The sequence below is a fragment of the Artemia sp. Qi Xiang Cuo genome, chromosome 18 (genome assembly GCF_049724085.1).
Source record: "Artemia sp. Qi Xiang Cuo chromosome 18, ASM4972408v1, whole genome shotgun sequence".
Classification (NCBI taxonomy): domain Eukaryota; kingdom Metazoa; phylum Arthropoda; class Branchiopoda; order Anostraca; family Artemiidae; genus Artemia; species Artemia sp. Qi Xiang Cuo.
The window spans coordinates 61,603,480-61,625,383 of NC_142811.1; the positions used below are offsets into that span (position 1 = coordinate 61,603,480).

The following is a 21,904-nucleotide window of genomic DNA, read 5'->3' on the forward strand; positions in this document are numbered from 1 at the left end:
ATCTTGTACAGTGGAAGTACAATCCCCCCTCTTGACTAATAGGGGAAACCATGTTTTTCCATTTGTCATGCTGATATTTTTTTTTCCCACCAGGGCTAAGTTTCATCGCTGATTTGAAAGGAAATTGCTATAGTGTTAGTCAAGTATCAAAAGCTTCTATCTCCAATATTGCAAATTTTCAGAAGAGTAAATAAAAAACTTAACTTTTTTATTTTCCCTCTGATAACCATAAAACAAAAATGGATTGATATGTAAAATCAATGCATATCAATCTATTTTTGTTTTACAGTTATCAGAGAGGAAATAAAAAAACTTGTGAAGTTTTTATTTGCTCCTCTGAAAATTTGCAATATTGGAGATACAACCTTTTGATTCCCAACTGACAATATAGTTGCTTTTGTAATTAATAACAAATAGTTTTTTTGAATAAATTAAACTTGGGAGGGTTCATTCTCCTAATGCCGCTTTATTGATGGCCACTTTATGATGCCACTGATATAGACACAATATCTTTTGGCTTTATTTTTTTTTTCTTACAGGAAGAAGCATGGAAGAGAACTATGTCATAGCAAAATACGACTATATTGCCCAAGGTACACAAGAACTTGGATTAAAGAAAAATGAAAGACTGCTTTTACTTGATGACTCTAAACATTGGTGGAGAGTTCAAAACAGCAAAGGCCATTCTGGATATGTCCCCAGCAATTATGTTAAGAGAGAAAAACCCTCTATTTTTGACAGGTGAGTCTTTAAATTTGAAAAGGGCATAATTGACAAGCCTTATTACTAGTGGAATGAATGAGTTGTTTAATTGACATTTCTATGTAATAGACGTAAATGCTTTTATTGTTTTTTGGAGGTAAGGAGTTGAATAATATTTGAAAAAGCAAGGTGAAAACAAAATTCTGCTTGATTGGGTAGATTTGTTTACAAATATGAATTTGAGGCCTCCCTCCCTTCCACCCCATATGCAGGTATAGCTGATAACCTGGTATGGGTATGTTGTTTAGCATACCCTGGGATGGTTGAGAATACCCCCGTAATATTGGCAAAACATCCACTCAGCCCACGTCAATAGTAAAAGAAAAAATACAAAAAAGAAAACAAAACTTGCCTTTCAAATTATTCAAAACATAAAAAAATAATACCACTTGAAAGAAAGGGAAAATAAGGCCCACCTTAAAAGATGAAATCAAAAAGGTGAAATAGGACCCAAATTGTGAAACGAAGATTCAAAAAGTTAATTTGACATGAAGTGGGTCCATTGCTACAGATGAAGCCTGTCAATTGCTCTATTTTGGTGAACAAGACTGTGTGGTCTCATGTTTGAATTAAGTAAAACAAAAAAAACAAGTTTTTCTACTGAAGGTAAGGAGCAACATTTAAAATTAAAATGAACGGAATTAAGTCTGTATTTGGTGGGGCTGGTCCCTCTTTAACCTTGCTCTTTATGCTTAAGTCTTATAAGTTCTTTAAAGATAATTCAGAATCAATTTTCCTTGTGCTTGTTTAGCCTAGTCTTTCCTAAAGAGTAAAACTTTCATGTAAAGAGCTAGAATATAAGGAAGGGGGACCCCCCACCGTTATATACAGAATAATTTCTGCTCATTTAAGTTTTAGTGTTCCTCTTTACTTTCAGTTGGAAAAAAAACTTATTTGTTTTACTTAATTTCTGACCGTTTTTCAAATCACGCCAGGAAATCCTCTTACCTCCCTCCATATATACCATATATCCTGGAAAATTCCACCCGGAAACTTTCCTTCCCATGGAAAATCTCCCCTCCCCTGCAGAAAATTATCAAGGACAATTTTGGTATATCAAACAGTTCGTGGTAACGAACTGTAAGTAAGGAGCATCCCGGCTCAATGGTAACCGAAACTGTAGAAAGAGGAATTTTGATATCTATAGATACATCAAAAGAATCAAATTTTAATGCTGATTTCAAATATATAAGTCTAATCAAGTTCAGTCCCACCCATCAAATTTACGTGAGTTACCTGAGAAAAGTTGGCTGATTTTTGAAAAAAGGCGGAAAGACCATCTAAAAGTTATTGAATCCTAATGAAAATCACACCATCATATTCAGCGTATCAGAGAACCCTACTGCGGAGGTTTCAAGCTCCTATCTACAAAAATGAAAGATCAAAGATGTGTGTTTATTTGTTTGTTTGTTTGTTGTTTTTTTTTTTTTCCCAGGGGTGATCGTATCGACCCAGTGGTCCTAGAATATCGTAGGAGGGCTCATTCGAACGGAGATTAAATAAGTGACCAAAAAAAATGGAGGGCAACTAGGCCCCCTCCCACACTCATTTTTTCCGAAAATCGCCCGATCAAAATTTTGAGATAGCCATTTTGTTCAGCACGGTCGAAAATATGATAACTATGTTTTTTTAGGATGACTTAATCCCCCAAAGTCCCCGGGGGGAGGGCTGAAAGTTATGAACTTTACCCAATGTTAACATATAGTATTGGTTATTGGGAAGTATACAGACGTTTTCAGAGGGTATTTTTTCTGGTAGTGGGGGGGGAGGGGGTCGGGGGTTATGTGGGAGGATCTTACCAGGAAGGAAGTTTTCATGGGAGAAGGGACATTGCTATGAAGGGGGCGTCGGATTTCCCAGCATTATTTTAAAAAAAGATCAGAAATTATATATAAAAAAACAAGTTTTTTAACTGAAAGTAAGGAGCAACATCAAAAATTAAAACGACAGAAAACTTTATGTATATGATTGGGTTCATCCCCAAGTCAATACCTCGCTCTTTAAGCCAAAGATTATTTAGTACTTTCATAAGAGCTATTTATTCTAATTAACGGCATTTGTGATTAAGGGGTCATTTTTAAAGAATTGGACCAAATATCGAACTTTAGCTTAAAGAGCAAGGTATTGACTAGGGGGCGAACCCTCTAATATACGTATTAAAAATATAAGAATATAGAGGTTCGGTACTTAAGTTAATTCGTAAGTTACGTATACTTATTACTAATAAAAACGTTTGGAAATAAAATTAAACAGGTTTCAAGAGAGCCATTTAACCAAATAAAAGTAAAATTAATATTCATTTTTTTTTAATTATTCATGTACGTTTATCAAAAATTAAAACCTGAATTAATTAAAAAACTGTAAAAAATTAAATAATAAAAAAGTTTCTTTTAACTGAAAGTAAGGAACGACGTTAAAACTTATAACTAACAGAAATTATTCAGTATATGAAAGGGGCTGTCCCTTCCTCACTGCCTCGCTCTTTACGCTAAATTTTGACTTTCTCACAACTCTATTTTTTTAAACCATGAAAAACTTTAGCGTAAAGAGCTAGGCGTTGAGGAGGGGACAGCCCCCTTCATACACGGAATAAATTATTATCGTTTTAAGTTTTAACGTCGTTCCTGACTTTCAGTTAAAAAAAATTGGTTTTTTTTTATATTTAATATCCCAATAACAAGTACTATATGTGAACAATATTGGCAAACTACGTAATTTAGAGCCTTTTCCCCAGAGACTTTGGAGGTCATGTCATCACCAAAAGCATACCTTTCAACTATGCTGAATCAAATGGCTGTCTTAAAATTTTGATCAGATATCTTAGAGCGAAAATTTGCCCTCCATTTTTTTTTTTTTTTTTGTAATCAAAAAGGATACTAGAACTTTTGATTTCTTTTGAAATGAGTTCTCTCCCGGTCTTCTAGGACCATTAGGTCGATATGATTATCCCTGGGAAATAAAACGAACAAATAAACACGCATTTGTGATCTTCCATATGGCAAAAATACAAAATTTTACATTTTTGTAGAAAAGAAGTTGAAATCTCCACAGTAGGGTTCACTAATATACTGAATCTGGTGATGTGATTTTCTTTAAGATCGTTTGAACTTTGAGGATGTTTCTCCCATTTTTCGAAAATCAGGCAGACTTTCTCAGGCTCATAGCTTTTGATGGCTAACATTAAACTTAATGAATTGATGTATTTGGAATCAGCATAAAAGGCCAATTCTTTTAATGTATCTATTGTTATCGAAACCCCGGTTTTTAGAGTTTGGTTACTCTTGAGCCGAATTGCTCCTTACTTACAGTTCGTTACCACGAACTGTTTGATTATGAAGTGAATAGACTCTTGGCCAGATAGATTCAGGCACGCGGATCTGACGTCACCTAAAGCCTGTAGACGCAGCCAATTATGGCATTTGGGGCTCTCAAACTGTGATAGATGCATTATTTACTGTATATTATTATATTTTTATAGCTTGTACAGAAAAAATTAATTAATTGTAAAATTGCTTTCCTTTAAGTGTTTTGGGGACCAATGTTAAACTTAAACCAGGGGAAAATATTTTGGTGGTATATATATTCACTGCCATTTTTATGTCGTCGTCATCATTGTAACCGTTGCCACCGAGGTGTTGCTTGAGGTGAAAAAACGGATGGTAACCGCTTGGCGAAAGATCAGGATTGTTGGGTGAATGGTCTAAAACTTCCCAGGAAAAACTATCGAAACAAATTGCATGTCTAACCTGCAGTATAAGGTTATGCATTGTCATGAAGAAGGATAATTCCGTGTGTCAGCATGCCAAGTTGTTTTTTTTAATCGCTCTGCGGAGCTTTCTGAGGGTTTGGCAGTATGCTTCTGCGTTGATAGTGGTTCCTCGTTGCATGAAGTCAACAAACAAAACACCATGCCTATTCCAAAACACTAACACCATGATCTTGCGCTGGGACAGAATCTGTTTGGCCTTCAACTTTAACTGTCCAGTCTTTTTGGCCTTCAACTTTAAAGGGGAGTGTTATTTGTTTCCATACCATGTTCTGTTGCCTCAATGTGGGCGTGATATGCGAAACCCATTTTTCTTCTTCAGTTCAACCGGTTGCCATCTCAGTGACAACCATTACAATGGTGATGACGACGTAAAAAACAGCAGTGAACTCTTGGCTACCGGATCACGCGGCAAATTTTCATGAAGAGGCTACTTTAAAATTAGTTGAGAGGTATTATAAGTGTTTGAACGAGCTTGGCAACTATGCCTTTAAATAGAGTAAAGTATGTACTTTCTGCAAATAAATATACTTTTTTGAAACAATCTTTCGTTGTGTAGTTATATTCAAACGGACCTTATTTTAAAAACACGCCTCGTATTTTCGTAAACATTTGTATGTGGTCCAAAAGTTTAGAACCCTTGAACGGGAAGTTTTTGGCTATGGGCTCCAACTTTATCTCCTTCTCATAAATGCCGACCAAAATAAGAGTTTATTATACTTGCTATTGAAAACCGTTTGATCAAAACTTTAAAGATTATACTTGGATTTGTATCATGCTTTGCCACTTATTAATACTGCTTAAATGGCCCTCCTTTGTCTTCTTTTGAATGAACGATGCAACGAAAGCATACTAATGCTGATTACTTTTACCAAAAAAGACCTAATATATTACAGAAAGATGTTGTTATCACATCTGCAGATAGAAGGGACATAGTTAGGAATCCATATCCCCCCTTCAGTTTGACTCGCCTCCATGGAAAAAATTAGTGGCTAAATCTGCGCTATTTTCCTGTATCTCCCCCTTCCCGGGATTGGTTCAGAGAGGACCAGTCTTCGATAAAGAAAGATAGTGTCTTCAAAATGCAGAACTGTTCTATATCAATCCTAAGGGTTGAACCTGCAATTATGAGTTTTTTATGCCTATTTATATTCAGAATTTTAACAAGTGACATATTTTTACCTCTTCTTTAATGAATTAAAGAAATGATTCCCTACAAGAACAATCCAACGACTCCCTACCCCCTGTGTAAAAATCCTGTAGTACGAAAAAAAAAACTTTAGATTATGTTTATAATGACGGAGGTCAAACCTTGCTAAACAGAAACCAATTCAGTTTCAGGTTCAGATTCATTTATTTTTCAATCATATGTATGTTACCATGAATGTCCGATATCTGGTTATTGTCGACACCCACCTGTGAATGTTCGACATTTCTTTTTCTCTGCTTGTATTCAATTAGCTTTGCGAATCAGTCTTTTCAGTCTTATGCAAGCTATGATGGTAAAAGTTAGGTTAGATTATGTTAGTTTAGGTTAGGTTATTTTTGGTTCTAAATATCAGAAATTGGTTGAAAACCTAACCTAACCTATCATCATCAAACCTTGCATTAAATTGAAAAAGTTGACTGGCAGCGCTGACTAAATCCAATGAGAAAAAAAAAATGGTATTTCGGACATTCACCGGTGAATTTCGACATTCACGGTAACATATACATAGCATATTAAGTATACCAATATCTGACAGAAAAACAAGCTCGTTTTGCACGGATAAAACAACAAAAATGATAAATAACAAAATATATGGATAATCAATCAAAGAAAGAAGAAAGAGAAAAAAAAACATAATATTAGTACTCACCACGCTGCAGTAGACATCCCACATCAATCTTACCCAAGGCGGTGACAAAGAAGTCCAATGAATGAATTTAGACGGGGCTAATTCAAAAGACACAAAAAAATAAGAAGAAAAGATGAATTTCCCCAAAGAAGGAGTGATACACAAAAGCTTGATGATGCAAATATATTATTCTGTAGTAAATAATATTGTTTTAGGTCCTTTTAGATCTTTAGTTTAAAATGAAAAGAAACCTCAATTTCGGTATGTATGCTGGTCGGGGGGAGAGGGTATACTACTACTAACAATTCACCGCAGCACCAAATCGCCTGAGGCCAGCTCAGCTACGCATGCTCCTCCTCCATCCCAATCTATTCAAAGCCTCCCTATTACGACCTCCCAGGAAGTTCCCATTTCCCTTAAATCTTTCTTTACAACATCCTTTCACCCTAACTGCGGTCGACCTTCTTTCCGTTTAGCCCGAGACGTTTGGCCGAAAAGGACTTTCTTTGGCAACCTGTCTTCCTTCATCTGCAGAACATGCCCTAGTCATGTTAACCCTTCTCTCATGGGTTAAAAAAAATTCATGCTAAAAAAAACACACATCATGTGATCTATGCGAAAAAATATAGGCGATATCACAAAAATCGCGATGTTTCAGTAGGTATAGACTTAAAGACCTCCCTACCCCATTCTTTACATACATACCTAACTCAGCTGTACTGTTGTTTTTCAGCATCAAGAAAAAAGTGAAGAAAGCTCCGATAGGAAGTAGCAAGACTCTTCCGTCTGGTTCGCCTGTTCGTGAAACTGATTCACCGGGAATTAATCGACGAATGCCAGCTGAACCTATATTGCCATCAGATGCGCTTGGATATGCTCTAGTCAGGTGGGTCTTATAGCCTAAGCTGTTGTTTCATAACTGGGGCGGGGGGGGGGGGGCATCTCATGGGCAAGGAGTTGTGGACTTCCAAAGGGCCGTCTTTTTAGTAATTGATAGGTTCCACTGAAGTGTAGATACAATTGCAAAAATACATAACCGTTGATCAATCAATAGGCTACTATATGAAGTAATTAGGACGTTTTGGTAAAATCATTAATGCAACAAAATTATTTTTATTATTTAAATGCCATGCGGTGACTGCCTTAATTTCGGACATATTGTATGTGGGGTTGTGACGCTGTAAAAGCTGACTCTCAGAAATGTTTGCCCGACTCGTAAAAACGTAACAAAAATTAACGTAAACTAATTTTTGATGCGCTTTTTAATTTTTGTTTGTGCCCCCCTCCCCGCCCCCCCCCCCCGAAAAAACTCTGGAGACGTTTTTATATGAGGTTAATCCAAAACAGCCTATTCAGTGTACCCTTATTTACTACCCATTTTGACGTCGCCTGGCTACAAAAAAAAAAACAACTAAAGACAGGACTGGGTTTTAAAAACCTGCCATCAGCTAGTGACGTCATTAAACCCCCTCAGGCCTTTGTCATTTTACGGATTAATTCTCAGATAGCATATTATCTTTTTAGTGCAATACCACGCCCTACTTCTACGTTACTAGGTATGAACCTCCTTCTAGGTTCTTAGGATAATCCAATTGCAAAAGAACAAAAGAACCATGTTACACGCAGAACTCTACTGGGAAAGATCTGATTAGCTCATCCTGGTTGCAACAGGAGCTGTAACCTAGTAAAGAATGAACCACGGCTCACAGTAACGAGAAATTAAAAAAAACTCGTTTGAAATGTCCAGTGATAAAAAAAATTGCCATTTGTAGCTAATTCAGGAATGGTAACTATTATCTCGACTGCTCTTAATAGTAAAATGTCATTTCGAAAACAAATTTATGGCAATTTCGGAAAATTGCCTTTAACCCTTCATAAAAGGCGTTGGATCAAAACGCCGCTGAAATCACCGTAGCCGAAAAGTTAGACAGGAATTGTTACAGTCCCCTGGCTTGAACAACAAGGAAAATCACTTTCTTGCTGATGTCTTCTCTTTTTATTTCCTTTTTTTTCCTTCTTCACTGCTGACAGGGCACTGGAGCATGTTAGAGAGCTGCTTCAGGGCTCATTTGAAAGGAAATATATATATATATATACAATCTATTGCTGATTTTCTGGAGTTTGTTCTTTACTAGATTTATATCAATTGAATTTGGCAAGCTTTCTGGATTATCAGTGTAGCCTTATCATGAAAAGTAAACTGGGACTTGCTACTTGTAAAATTTTAGTGCACTTTTGGCAGAGTTGCTGACACTGTAGGAGTGTGGTGGATTTGAAACTAGTTATGACCAAAAAGACGTGAACAAACTATCATCTCTTGACTCCATCATAACCTCCACAACGTCATTTATAAAAGGGAAGCTATGAAGGTGCCCTTTTGCAATTTTGGTAGGGCTATTTAATGTATCCTGCAATAAAGGAATCAAAAATTGGAGGGCAAGGGAGCAATCCACTGGTGATAACCTTTCAAATAATGAAGGATGCATATATATCCAGGGATTTATAATTCATGGCGCTATCATGTCATATACAGCCCTATAAAACTATCTTTAATATAGCTCTCTTCATCAAATTGATGTATGCTTCTGAGGGGCACCTACAATTTATGTATATATTGCACAGAGGAAAAAACATTTTGCTTTGTTTGAATTTGGCTTTTTCTTAGTTGGAACTGGCAAAGACTAAACCCCAGGGTATCAGGCAACAACGTCATTCCAGTATGGCACCATACCCCAAAGAAGTAAAAGATTAAACCCAAAAGTATCAGGCAGCAACGTCATTCCAATATGGCACCATACCCTAGAAAAGCAAATAGATTAAACCCCAGGGTATCACGCAGCAATGTCTGGCACCGCACCCCAGAGAAGCGAAAAGATTAAACCCCTGGGCATCAGGCAGCAACGTGATTCCAATATGGTACCATACCCTAGAGAAGCAAAAAGATTAAACCCCAGGGTATCAGGCAGCAACGTCTGGCACCGCACCCCAGAGAAGCAAAAAGATTAAACCCCAGGGTATCAGGCAGCAATGTCATTCCAATATGGCATCATGCCCCAGATAAGCAAAACGATTAAACCCCAGGGTATCAGGCAACAACGTCTTCCATTATGGCACCTTACCCCAGATAAGCAAAACGATTAAACCCCAGGGTATCAGGCAACAACGTCATTCCAATATGGCACCTTATCCCAGAGAAGCAACTTTTCAAAAAATACTTGTTTTATGTTATCTTGTCTATAGATAAGTGAATTGCATTATCATGTATATGATTCAGTTTTTATGAAAATAGCATTTGTTTTAATATTTTGGTTGCTTTAGACTAGAGTTTGTTCTTTACTCTAAAAAATTAGGGAAATAATGATTAAAAGTTTGATGATACAGTTTTTAGCTACAAAGAAAATAATAAGAAATCTATTTTTCCAACTCAAGTTTAACACAAAGGAGAAACTAAAAAAAATTGACAATCTTGGCTTCATCCAGTTCCTACCAGTGTGTTTAAAACAGTTCATGGTAACGAAAAGTACGTAAGGAACAATGCAGCTCAATAGTAACCAAAACTCTAAGAAACTATAAGAAAACAGTTGGATTTTGTTAATATGCCCATTGAGAGTTTTTTACATTTTTTTTTTTATTCCATTTAGAAAGGTTCCTCTGAAACTCAGTGCCTTATTTCTGCTGGTGTGGATTTTGTTTTAATTGGTAGTTTTCGTATTGCTTTCATTTCAGTTGATTTTACTTTCATTTCTTTGGCCGTCGTTAATGAAGGGTTCGACCCAAACTGCGTCGATCAGATGCCCTTCTCTTCCTCTTTCAATGTGAACGGTTGCTTCCTTATTTTTAAGAAATAAGAAACATTTCATCAATCCTACCATAAATGCCAAAAAATGCTTCCTTCTTACCTTGACCTAAAACAGGATATCACTGAACTCATGATTATTATGGACCCATGGAGTAATTGAAGAAAGTAGGAACTATAACAATATGTTAGGCTAAAGAGTAACAAATCTTCCATACAATTTTTTTGTATGCCCCTCAGTCTGAATTATTAGGATGTAGCAACTTTGAAGGGGTTTTATTTGACCTATAACTAATCCCTCCCTCAGGGGACCATTCAGGTCCCTAAGGGAACCATCCCTCCTGTCCCAGCCCGTACCCAGGATTTTGTTTCGGACATCACTATAACAAGTTCTAGCAGCCCACTCACCCTAGCTTTTCCACGAGAGACGTGGCACCAAAAGTGCCGTTTTTAGTGCTATTTGAAACTAGCAGATGGTGGAATTTATAGGGAGAACGTAAATATGAGCAATATTTTTTATATGAGCTATCAAAACGTTCTAAGATGTTCTAGTATTCGGTTAGCCGCACCCCTCGAGAAACAGCATAAGAAGTGCCTTTTTTCGTGCCATATGGCGCACGCACATGGTGAAATATATATAAACCAAGTACATATGAGAAATAGCTTTTGAATGAGCTCTTAAGCATCTCTGTATAATGTTCTAGTAACCCAATAGGCCTCGAATAAATAAGAAAAAACGACCGTTTTTCTCTGAAACGCAAATTCTCCTCAGAAACTAGTTAAAATTAAATTATGTGACATCTTATAGATGGTAGACTTTTTAAAAACCTAGTAAATATAAGCAATGTCTTACAATTGAGCCATTAAACATCTGTCTACGACGGTGTGGTAGCCTGCTAATGTTTCAGTAGCTTACTGATGAACAGACAATTTATGGAACTTACTAAGGGGCTGGGAGGAGAGTGTACGGGAGGGGTTCTTGTGAACCTCCAGTTAAGGGTTCTAGAACATAACTATTACAATGATACCTTTTTTGTACTTCAGAGCTTTTCAACTTAAGAAGTGGCAACATAAGTTTTGTTTTCAATGCTATATTGCACCTACGAATATAAAATTGAAAAAAACACGTATATAAGAGCAATGGCTTTCAAATGAGTCATTAAACATCATTTTTATAAGTTCCACTGTTTTTGGAACATTTGGATGGATCGCTCCAGAGATGCAGGCCGAAAAACGTTGCACATCATCTATTGAGGTTTTTGGGATAGATTGCTTATTCTACTATGCATAGCCTGGGGGAAGTCACCCATTTATCCCTAATTAGTTAAGGCCTGGTGAGGACAAAAACCAACTTGGGCAAGAGAACTTTGCTTGAGGAAAGTATATTTTGTCTTGTTTAATCAATTGCCCAGCCACATGTCTAATAACCCTATGCTGGAATCTGACCCTGACAAAAGACCAGTAGCTACGGCCATTTGCAAACATCCAGTGTTTTGGGACAGAAACAATTCTGGAGTTTTATCAGGTTACCAGTGATAGACTCAATCTAGAATGTAGTAAACTAGCTATCAATACTTCTTTAGATGGCTTGGCTCCAAAAATAATGGATAAAGACTGGACGACAGGATTGGAACCAGTTGTCTTAGATTGTCTTGGGATCCAGAAGTTTAAAAAATATGAGGGTTGACAGGTGCGTGATTTACTGAGGTGCATAAGGAACCACATTCACTACTTAAACGAGGTGCCTGTAGGTCTTCGTCAAGTCATGGGCAAGATACCCGACCAACTTTGCAAATATTGGACAGAGAGGTTTGCTTTATAATGGAAATTATGCCATGTTGAATTAATATATAATATATATATATATATATATATATATATATATATATATATATATATATATATATATATATATATATATATATATATATATAGATAGTGAATTAGACAAAAAGTTTTGTTACATTGCCTTGAAGCTATGTAAAACAATACTGAAGACATTCGTTGAACGAAAATGTGACGCTCTTCATCCAGTAAATATGAACTCTATTTTACTCCAAGCGACTCGTGGATTGGAACTTCTCCACAGTTATGACGTAGTGCACTGAAATTTTTGAATGGTTACCACAGAATGGTTTGATCTCGTATCCCTTAATTTAGAAGGAGAGTCCATTTACCGTTCCACCATGGTAACTATTAATAAATTATGCATTACTGAACTCATGATTATTATGGACCCATGGAGTAATTGAAGAAAGTAGGAACTATAACAATATGTTAGGCTAAAGAGTAACAAATCTTCCATACAAATTTTTTTTGTATGCCCCTCAGTCTGAATTATTAGGATGTAGCAACTTTGAAGGGGTTTTATTTGACCTATAACTAATCCCTCTCTCAGGGGACCATCCAGGTCCCCTGGGTGCCATCCCAGGTCCCTGAGGCATCTCTCTATAATGTTCTAGTAACCCAATAGGCCGAGAATAAAGAAGAAAAAACGACCGTTTTTCTCTGAAACGCAAGTTCTCCTCAGAAACTAGTTAAAATTAAATTATGTGACATCTTATAGATGGTAGACTTTTTTAAAAACCAAGTAAATATAAGCAATGTCTTACAATTGAGCCATTAAACATCCATCTACGACGGTGTGGTAGCCTGCTAATGTTTCAGTAGCTTACTGATGAGCAGACAATTTATGAAACTTACTAAGACGGTTGGGAGCGGAGTGTACAGGAGGGGTTCTTGTAAACCTCCAGTTAAGGGGTCTGGAACATAACTATTATAATGATACCTGTTTTGTACTTCAGAGCTTTTCATCTTAAGAAGTGGCGCCATAAGGGATGGGGGGGGGGGGGTTACAACGTCAACCGGGAAAAATTGCCAATTGAAGCTGATTCAAAATGGTTTCTATGATTCTGATCAATCTCAGTGGTAAAAGTTACCATTTTGAAGTGGTAAAAATTGCCATTTAAAGCTGATCCTAAATAGTTTCTATGATTCTGATTAATCTCAGTGGTAAAATTTATTTCAAAATCTAAGTTATTGCAATTTTGAAAGATAGTCTGAAAATCCTCGAAAATGGTGTTGGGGCCAAAATTAAAATTGCACCTTTGGAATTGCCTGAGCTGAAAACTTGATACAGGAAACATACAGTCCCCTGGCTTGAACAACAAGGGAAAGTTACATCAAAATATCAAATGTAAATAAAAAACCTAAAGCACTTGCTATTTGAGAGATTCAACCCCTTTCACAAAAAATAGAATTTTTGGGTGGGTAGCGCTGATGAGACCTTTTTTGTTTTTTTTTTGTTTTTTTTCTTCACTGCTGACATAGCACTGGAATATTATAAGAGAGTTGCTTAATGGCTCATTCGATAGGAAATAGCTATATATAGTGCCTTCTTTAATTAACAAAATAAGGCTACAAATATAATACAATTTTTGACGGGATACTTGCATAAAAGTCGTTTTTCCACCATCCCAACAAAAATTGTCATCTAACAATAAACATATATAATTGGTAAAGCTATTTAATTAATTTGACCTTGGTATAGTCAATTACTTTAATTAAGGCGACGAATTCTATTTGCAGTTAAATAAATAGTTCTTGGTTTGTCTCAGGGGGGGGGGGGGCTGAAGTTGAGCCTTTTTTCGGGGAGCGGGGAGGGGAATTCACTAATAGTAACTGAAAGATAGAACCTGAACAGTGAAAACATATTTTTCTTGTTTCTTCGGTTCGAATATTTTACAAATGTTTTTAAAGGACAATGGAATAATCATAAGACAAACGATTTTTCTCCATATCTCAAAAAAGAATATACGCTACGGTCTTCTTCTTTCTTTATATGCAGAGGCGTCGTTTGGAGGGGGGGTTGGCAGTTGCCTCCCAATTACTTGGAAATTCTTATAATTTATTAGGTGGAAATTTATAATTTATATAAATTTATTTATTGTTTATTTTTATTTATTTAAATTATAAATTTATTTAAATTTATATATATATTTATTTAAATTATAAATTTATTTAAATCTATATATAAATACATTTATATATATTTATATAAATATATGTATTATAATTTATAATCTTATAATTTATACATTGGAATCTGGTTTATGTGTTGCCAGGTTCATTCTTTATCAAAACATTAAATTGGCCTAATCGGTTAAGAGGTACAGTCGACTTTTATTAATTTAAAATCGATACGGCAAAAATTACGATATTGCTAGTTTTGATTGTAGTTTTTAGCTGTTACTTAACAAATGGCTATTCTTAGCTTAAATTAAGGATTCAAATTGTGTGTAATTATCAATATTTATTTACTTTTTAAATGGGAGTCGTTTTAATAAAAATATGCCATCCACAAAATGAACTATAAATTGAACTAAAAAAATATAGTACGTCTTTGAAACAAATTACAAATTGAATTATACATTAGAAGAACCAAAAATGTGTTATCAAGAAGTGAAAATATTGACTGATTTAAATATAGACTACTCTTCAGCATTGGTAGACATTAAGAAAAAGAAAATGTGGCTTAGAGCAGGGGGGGGACACACAAAAATTTGTGTTGCGGTTTTAATGGAGCCAGTATAGGTACGTTTATATGAAATATTTCCTTATAAATTGAAGATAAGAGCTAATTTTTTAAGAACTTACCAAAATAGTTATTGTGTAAGAGAGTAGTCTATTTTTAAAAAATTAGCTTTTTCTGTCCAGAGTGAGTATGACCTCTCCCCCCCCCACGGTGTAGAGTTATGAAGTTATGAAGATAAAATAGTGTTAAAAAGATGGAAAGCGTGGCCCTATTTAAAAAAAATTGTTTTTTTCAGTCCAGATAACCAGAACGCTAAAGAACTCTTTGTGTACTTTAATTAATCATTCTTTGAACACCAAAATATCGAAAACCCTTTTTCCCAAACCCCTTAGCTTCATCAATTAAGCATAATATAATATAATAATAATATAAAAGTAATAATAGAATAATAGACAATACAATAATGCTTAAAGAAAGAAAAACGAGCAAAAATGGGGTTTTTATAGGCCAAATGAAGATACTGAAAAAACGAAGCGAATATTTCGAGAGGACAAACGCCTCTCTTCTTCAGGGCGAAACGAAACGATGTATCAATAAAAGCCAAAAATTAAAATAATTAAAACCAAATACCTACCAACCATACAAGCGAGTAATTCGCCAATATCCGCGATTTGCACAAAATCCAAAAAATATGATCTGCCATCGACGGATACTAGCGAACAACTAGTTCGCTAGTATCCGTCGATGGCAGATCATATTTTTTGGATTTTGTGCAAATCGCGGATATTGGCGAATAACTCGCTTTTATGGGTGTTAGGTATTTGGTTTTAATTCTTTTAATTTTTGGCTTTTATTGATACATCGTTTCGTTTCGCGCTGAAGAAGAGAGGCGTTTGTCCTCTCGAAATATTCGCTTCGTTTTTTCAGTATGTTCAATTTGCCTATAAAAAACCCATTTTTGCTAGTTTTTCTTTGTTTATGTGATGTCAGGCCAATGTGGTTTAAGAAATTATCTACAATAATGCTCAGTCCCAGATGGCCAGATGGAGCCGTCCTAGCCAAGTGGATAGGTGCGCTGGATTTAGGATCCCTTGTCCGAGAGGATGGGGGTTCGAGTCCTAGTGTACTCAATTATTAGGTTTGGGACGGGGCTAGTGCGTGACTCTGTAAGTTCAGCCAGAGTCGACCCTGCTTTTAGTGGGTACCTGGAAAAATCTGAGGAAGGTAAATAGGGTGTGCGAAAGCACAGGATGGTTGGCCCCCAACTCCCCATTTAAACGGAGATCAGCACCGCCGTTAGGGACTGCAAAGTCCAATACCGTATTCTTTACCTTTACCCAGATAGCTGTGTGCCGTCTTGCAGGATGCCTGTTGGCGAAAGTGAAAAAAAACGACTTTACCAAAATTTGTCGTTTTCGCGCAACATGACACTTTCTTTAGGCATTGGCAAGAATGGGCTTATAAAAAGCAGTAATCTCAAAAGTGATCAGTATTGATTTAGACTTCGTGGTGTTAACACCAAAAATTTTTCGGATATAACCATGCTCAAGCTGTGAAATTTCCCTGTGGACTTTCATTTTGGATTTATTTTCATAAGCGGATTATCGTTTTGCTGGCTATTTCAAATTCCCTCGGGACATTAAATTTCCATTGCCAGTCTTCAGAGTGTAAACACCTGTTTTTGGACTTATTATTTCACTAACAAGAACTTAATTAATACAGTGACCTTCAGCAGTTATCAAAGTTCACAATTAAGACCGGTATATCTCTTTTTTTTTACCGATGTGCTTCTTGATAGACTGATTAACTAAACAATAGATGTTTTCTATCGGAGATCTTGCCTTAGCAAAGTTTATTAACTACCCCCTTTGGTCAGTTAGAATACTTGGAAGAAATTCCACTAGAAATGGACTGAGTTATCTAGTATTCTGCTACGGTACTCATGATAAGCAGACAGTTAGTGAAGATTGCTTAGCTTCTTATGCAGAGAAAATTAATGAAGCAAAGAAATCGAAAACTAAAAGGGTAGGACAAGCATTCACAGAAATAGCGACTTTCCCCAATATATACAAAGAGTTTGCAAGAACAGGGACGTCTGAAAATTCTTCTAGTTCGTCTATTTCTGGACCTTTTCAACAGTTAGCTGCGACCCAGGAAGAAGTTACGATAACTAAGACTAAGCTAGTGGCAGATATAGAAAAACGTGTTGCAGAAAAGAGAGCGCAAAACATTGGAACTGGGTCTTCTGGTGCTGTACAGATAAATACTCAAATTATTACTGCAGAAATTTATGATGCTATAGTGCTAGATTTTAATCCTAGGTTTGAACGCATTGAAAACTTACTTAAAAGGACTAAAGAGTCAAATTGAAGCACTAGAAAATCGTATTTTTACAATGGAGAACAAGCTTGATGATATTGAACAGGAAGCTATGCAAGACTGTATGATATTCTCAGGAATAAGACAGACACCTGGCTCAGATCTTGATATGACATAAACCTTGTTAAGTCAACTATGAGAGTTTCGACTATTACTAGGGAACTTTTTGTGTCGATTCAGCGTTTCAGACTAAACTCTGTGGAAGATTCTCGAAATTTAGCCCGCAGAAATCGATATCCTATTGCCCCAGTTTCAGTGAAGTTGGTATCAAAACAACTTGCGTACAAAGTGTTTAAAACTAAATCAAAATTAGCTGGATTTTATGTTAGTGAATTTCTTACAAAACGTAGAAAGGCAATATTAAATAGTGTACGGGGCAAGTTCGGTGTAAAAAATGTTTTGACATACAAAGATCACATTTACGCAAAATTATCCAGCCAAAGCGCACCGCGTCGGCTCTATAGCCTAGCTGATACTTACTGAATTTTTCATAGTTGATTTGAGTGGATTTTGTAAGGATAATGGGTGATATTTCTCACTTGCGTTTTCTAGAGAGTAATCCTTTTAGAGTGGGAGGTGTTCTTTATGATGATTTACTTCCAGAAAGTATAAATGGTGATTTTTCCCCGCAAAGAGGTAGTTGTTATGTGGATGTGATTTCTTCAGGATTAGAGGTGAATGCAAGACCGTTTTGCCTCTGTCATTGGAATTGCCATGTAACTTCAACGTATTATGAAATTCTCCAGTTAATTGATAATGTAAATAGTAGATTTGATGTAATTGACCTTTGTGAAAATTTTTTAACTTCTGAGAATGTTCTGTCGTTATAATATAATTTTCCAGGATACAGGCTTATTGTAAGGAATAGCAAGAAAATTGGAGCTAGAGGTTCGGTATTTTTGGTTAAGGATTATTTTGTTGCTAAAATAAGGGAAGACCTATCAGTTTGGATAGAGGGTAAGGTGGAATCTCTTACTCTTGAGCTGGAAGTTGGTGGAAAAAATATATTGATTACTGAGGTTTATAAGCCACCGAGTACAGTTTGGGAGGAGTTTGAAAATGGTTTTAATAGTTTAATGGATGCAGTAGAATTAAGTAATCTGGAGTGCATTTGCATGGGGGATTTTAATTTTGATCTTTTAAGTTTATACATTGATAATTTGGATTTTTTAAACCTTTTCTCCAGTTATGATTTTTATCCATTAGTTGGGATTCTGACTCGTGTTACAGGACAGTCAGCTACACTTATTGACAATATTTTCATGCGAACCCGGGTATTACATAGCTGTTATGCTGACGTTATAGTAAATGAGGCTTCCGATCACTTTCCTATAGTAGCAGTGACTTCATATCAATATGCGATAAAGCAGAACAGTACAAAGGTTAAAAGAAGGCTACTAAAAAAAGAGAACCTACAGAAGTTTAGAGAGGAACTAAGTATCCTGTCTTGGAAACCAGTTTATGAAGAATCTGAAAGTGCTTCTGCGGTATTCGATAAGTTCATGGACATATTGCAGCCAATATTTGAGAGAACTTGCCCAGTAAAGAGCATAAAGGTGAGGAAAAAGGATCCCCGGAAACCTTGGGTAACTATGGAGCTACTTGACTTAATTAGAAAGAGAAATACATTGTATATGAGTTACTTAAATAGTAACCATGTCAAGATCTAACTGAATTTAAACAAATCCGTAATAAAGTAAATTGGCTAAGGCGGTCATGCATCCGCGAATATTATGGAGAGAAATTTAAGGAAAACAAAGGCAATACGAAAACGACATGGAATATTATAAATGAAATCGTAAATAAGAAGAAAGAGACCGAGATTCCTGCTAGTCTGATCTGTGATGGTAAATTTGTTGATGGAAATGAAGAGGTGGCTAATTTCTTTGGTGAATATTTTTCTAAGATTGGTGAATCAATAAGTGAGAATCCATACGATGAAAATAATGAAATTAATGAGACGTTTAGTGATGAAAGGGGAGTTGGACTGGAAATGTCTGCAGATGAAACGAATGTTGAAGAATTAAAACAGATAATAGGATTGGTAAAATCAAGTTCTTCAGGGAATGACGGAATGAATCTGAAAACGTTCAAGCATGTCATGGTATATTTGTTGCCTTGTATTGTTTATTTGATTATCTTTCTTTGAAGAAAGGTGAATTTCCTACTCGTCTGAAAGAGGCTAAAGTTATTCCGCTTCACAAAGGGGGTTCAAAAAATGATCCGTCTAATTGGAGGCCGATTTCAATATTGCCCCTATTTGCTAAGCTGTAAGAAAAAGTGATGCATCGACGACTTTATAACCATCTGACTACTTACGGTTTTCTTAGTGATACCCAGTTTGAATTCAGGAAAAACCACTCTGCAATACATGCAGTCAGCAATACGTTCCTTGTACGTCGTTCAAGGTACGTATTGCTGACTGCATGTATTGCAGAGTGGTTTTTCCTGAATCCAAACTGGGTATCACTAGAGAAAACCGTAAGTAGTCAGATGGTTATAAAGTCGTCGATGCATCACTTTTTCATACAGCTTAGCAAATAGGGGGCAATATTGAAGTCGGCCTCCAATTAGACGGATCAGTTTTTGAACCCCTTTGTGACGGAATAACTTTAGCCTCTTCCAGACGAGTAGGAAATCACTTTCTTCAAAGAAAGGTTAATCAAATAAACAATACAAGGCAACAAATATACCATAACATGCTTGAACGCTTTCAGATTAATTCCATCATTCCCTGGAGAACTTGATTTTACCGAATCCTATTATCTGTTTTAATTCTTCAACATTCGTTTCATCTGCAGACATTTCCAATCCAACTCCCCTTTCATCACTAAACGTCTCATTAATTTCATTATTTTCATCGTATGGATTCTCACTTATTGATTCACCAATCTTAGAAAAATATTCACCAAACAAATTAGCCACCTCTTCATTTCCATCAACAAATTTACCATCAAAGATCAGACTAGCAGGAATCTCGGTCTCTTTCTTCTTATTTACGATTTAGTTTATAATATTCCATGTCGTTTTCGTATTTTCTTTATTTTACTTAAATTTATATCCAGAATATTCGCGGATTCATGACAGCCTTAGCCAATTTACTTGATTAAGGATTTGTTTAAATTCCGTTAGATCTTGACATGGTTACTATTTAAGTAACTCATATACAATTTGTTTCTCTTTCTAATTAAGTCAAGTAGCTCCATAGTTACCCAAGATTTCCGGGGATCCTTTTTCCTCACCTCTATGCTCTTTACTGGGCAAGTTCTCTCAAATATTGGCTGCAATATATCCATGAACTTATCGAATGCCGCAGAAGCACTTTCAGATTCTTCATAAACTGGTTTCCATGACACGATACTTAGTTCCTCTCTAAACTTCTGTAGGTTCTCTTTTGTTAGTTGCCTTCGTTTAACCTTTTCGTCCTGTTCTGCTTCTGTCGCATATTGATACGAAGTCACTGCTACTATAGGAAAGTGATTCGGAGACCTCATTTACTATAACGTCAGCATAACAGCCATGTGATACCGCCGGATCGTACCGAAAATATTGGCCAATAAGTGTAGCTGACTGTCCTGTAACACGAGTCGGAATCCCAACTAATGGATCAAAATCATAACTGGAGAAAGGTTTAAAAATCCAGATTATCACTGTATAAACTTAAAAGACTCAAAATTAAAATCCCCCATGCAAAAATGCACTCCAGACTACTCAATTCTTCTACTGCATCCATTAAACTACTAAAACCATTTTCAAACTCCTCCCAAACTGTACTCGGCGAAAGCCTATAAACCTCAGTAATCAATATATTTTTTTCCACCAACTTCCAGCTCAAGAGATAGGAGATTCCACCTTGCCTCTCTATCCAAACTGATAGGTCTCTCCCTTATTTTAGCAACAAAATGATCCTCAACCAAAAATGCAAAACCTCTACCTCCCATTTTCTCTCTATTCCTTACAATAAGCCTGTATCCTGGAAAATTATATAACGACAGAACATGCTCAGAAGTTAAAAAATTTTCACAAAGGCCAATTACATCAAATTTACTATTCACATTATCAATCAACTGGAGAATTTCATAACACGCTGAAGTTACATGGCAATTCCAATGACAGAGGCAAAACGATCTTGCATTCACCTCTAATCCTGAAGAAATCACATCCACATAACAACTATCTCTTTGCGGGGAAAAATCAGCATTTATTACTTTCTGGAAGCAAATCATCATGAAGAGCATCTCCCACTCTAAAAGGATTACTCTCTAGAAAACGCCAGAGTGAGAAATATCACCCTAAGTATCCTTACAAAATCCACTCAAATCAACTGTGAAAAATTCTGTAAAGTATCAGGCTAGGCTATAGAGCCGACGCGGTGCCGCTTCTTGGCTGGATAATTTCGCGAAAATGCGACCACTTTGTCTGTCCAAACATTTTTCACACCGAACTTGTCCCGTGCACTATTCAATATTGCCTTTCTACGTTTTGTAAGAAATTCACTAACATAAACTCCACGGATCCAGCTAATTTTGATTTAGTTTTAAACACTTTGTACGCAAGTTTCTTTTGATACCAGCTTCACTAAAACTGGGGCCACGAGGATCTGGATTTCTGCGGGCTAAATTTCGAGAATCTTCCGCAGAGTTGAGTCTGAAACGCTGAATCGACACAAAATGCTCCCTAGTAATAGTGCAACTCCTACATAGTTGACTCTAACAAAGGTTTTAGGACAAGTCATATCAAGATCTGAGCCGGGTGTCTGTCTTTATTCCTGAGAATATCGAGACAGTCTTGCATAGCTTCCTGTTCAAAATCATCAAGCTTGTTCTCCA

General features: G+C 36.1%; 1 protein-coding gene across 1 annotated transcript in view; it reads left to right on the top strand.

Moving 5' to 3' along the window:
• dock (SH2/SH3 adaptor protein dock) overlaps nucleotides 1-15,834 on the top strand; it is a 32,924-nt gene extending 17,090 nt beyond the window's left edge. Inside the window, exons 2-4 of the mRNA XM_089104250.1 lie at nucleotides 540-741; nucleotides 7,100-7,252; nucleotides 15,726-15,834. Of these exons, the coding sequence (XP_088960376.1) occupies nucleotides 548-741; nucleotides 7,100-7,252; nucleotides 15,726-15,834 (456 nt within the window). The 5' untranslated portion in view covers nucleotides 540-547. The remainder of the gene's footprint in view (nucleotides 1-539; nucleotides 742-7,099; nucleotides 7,253-15,725) is intronic.
• The last annotated feature ends 6,070 nt before the right edge of the window (nucleotides 15,835-21,904 follow it).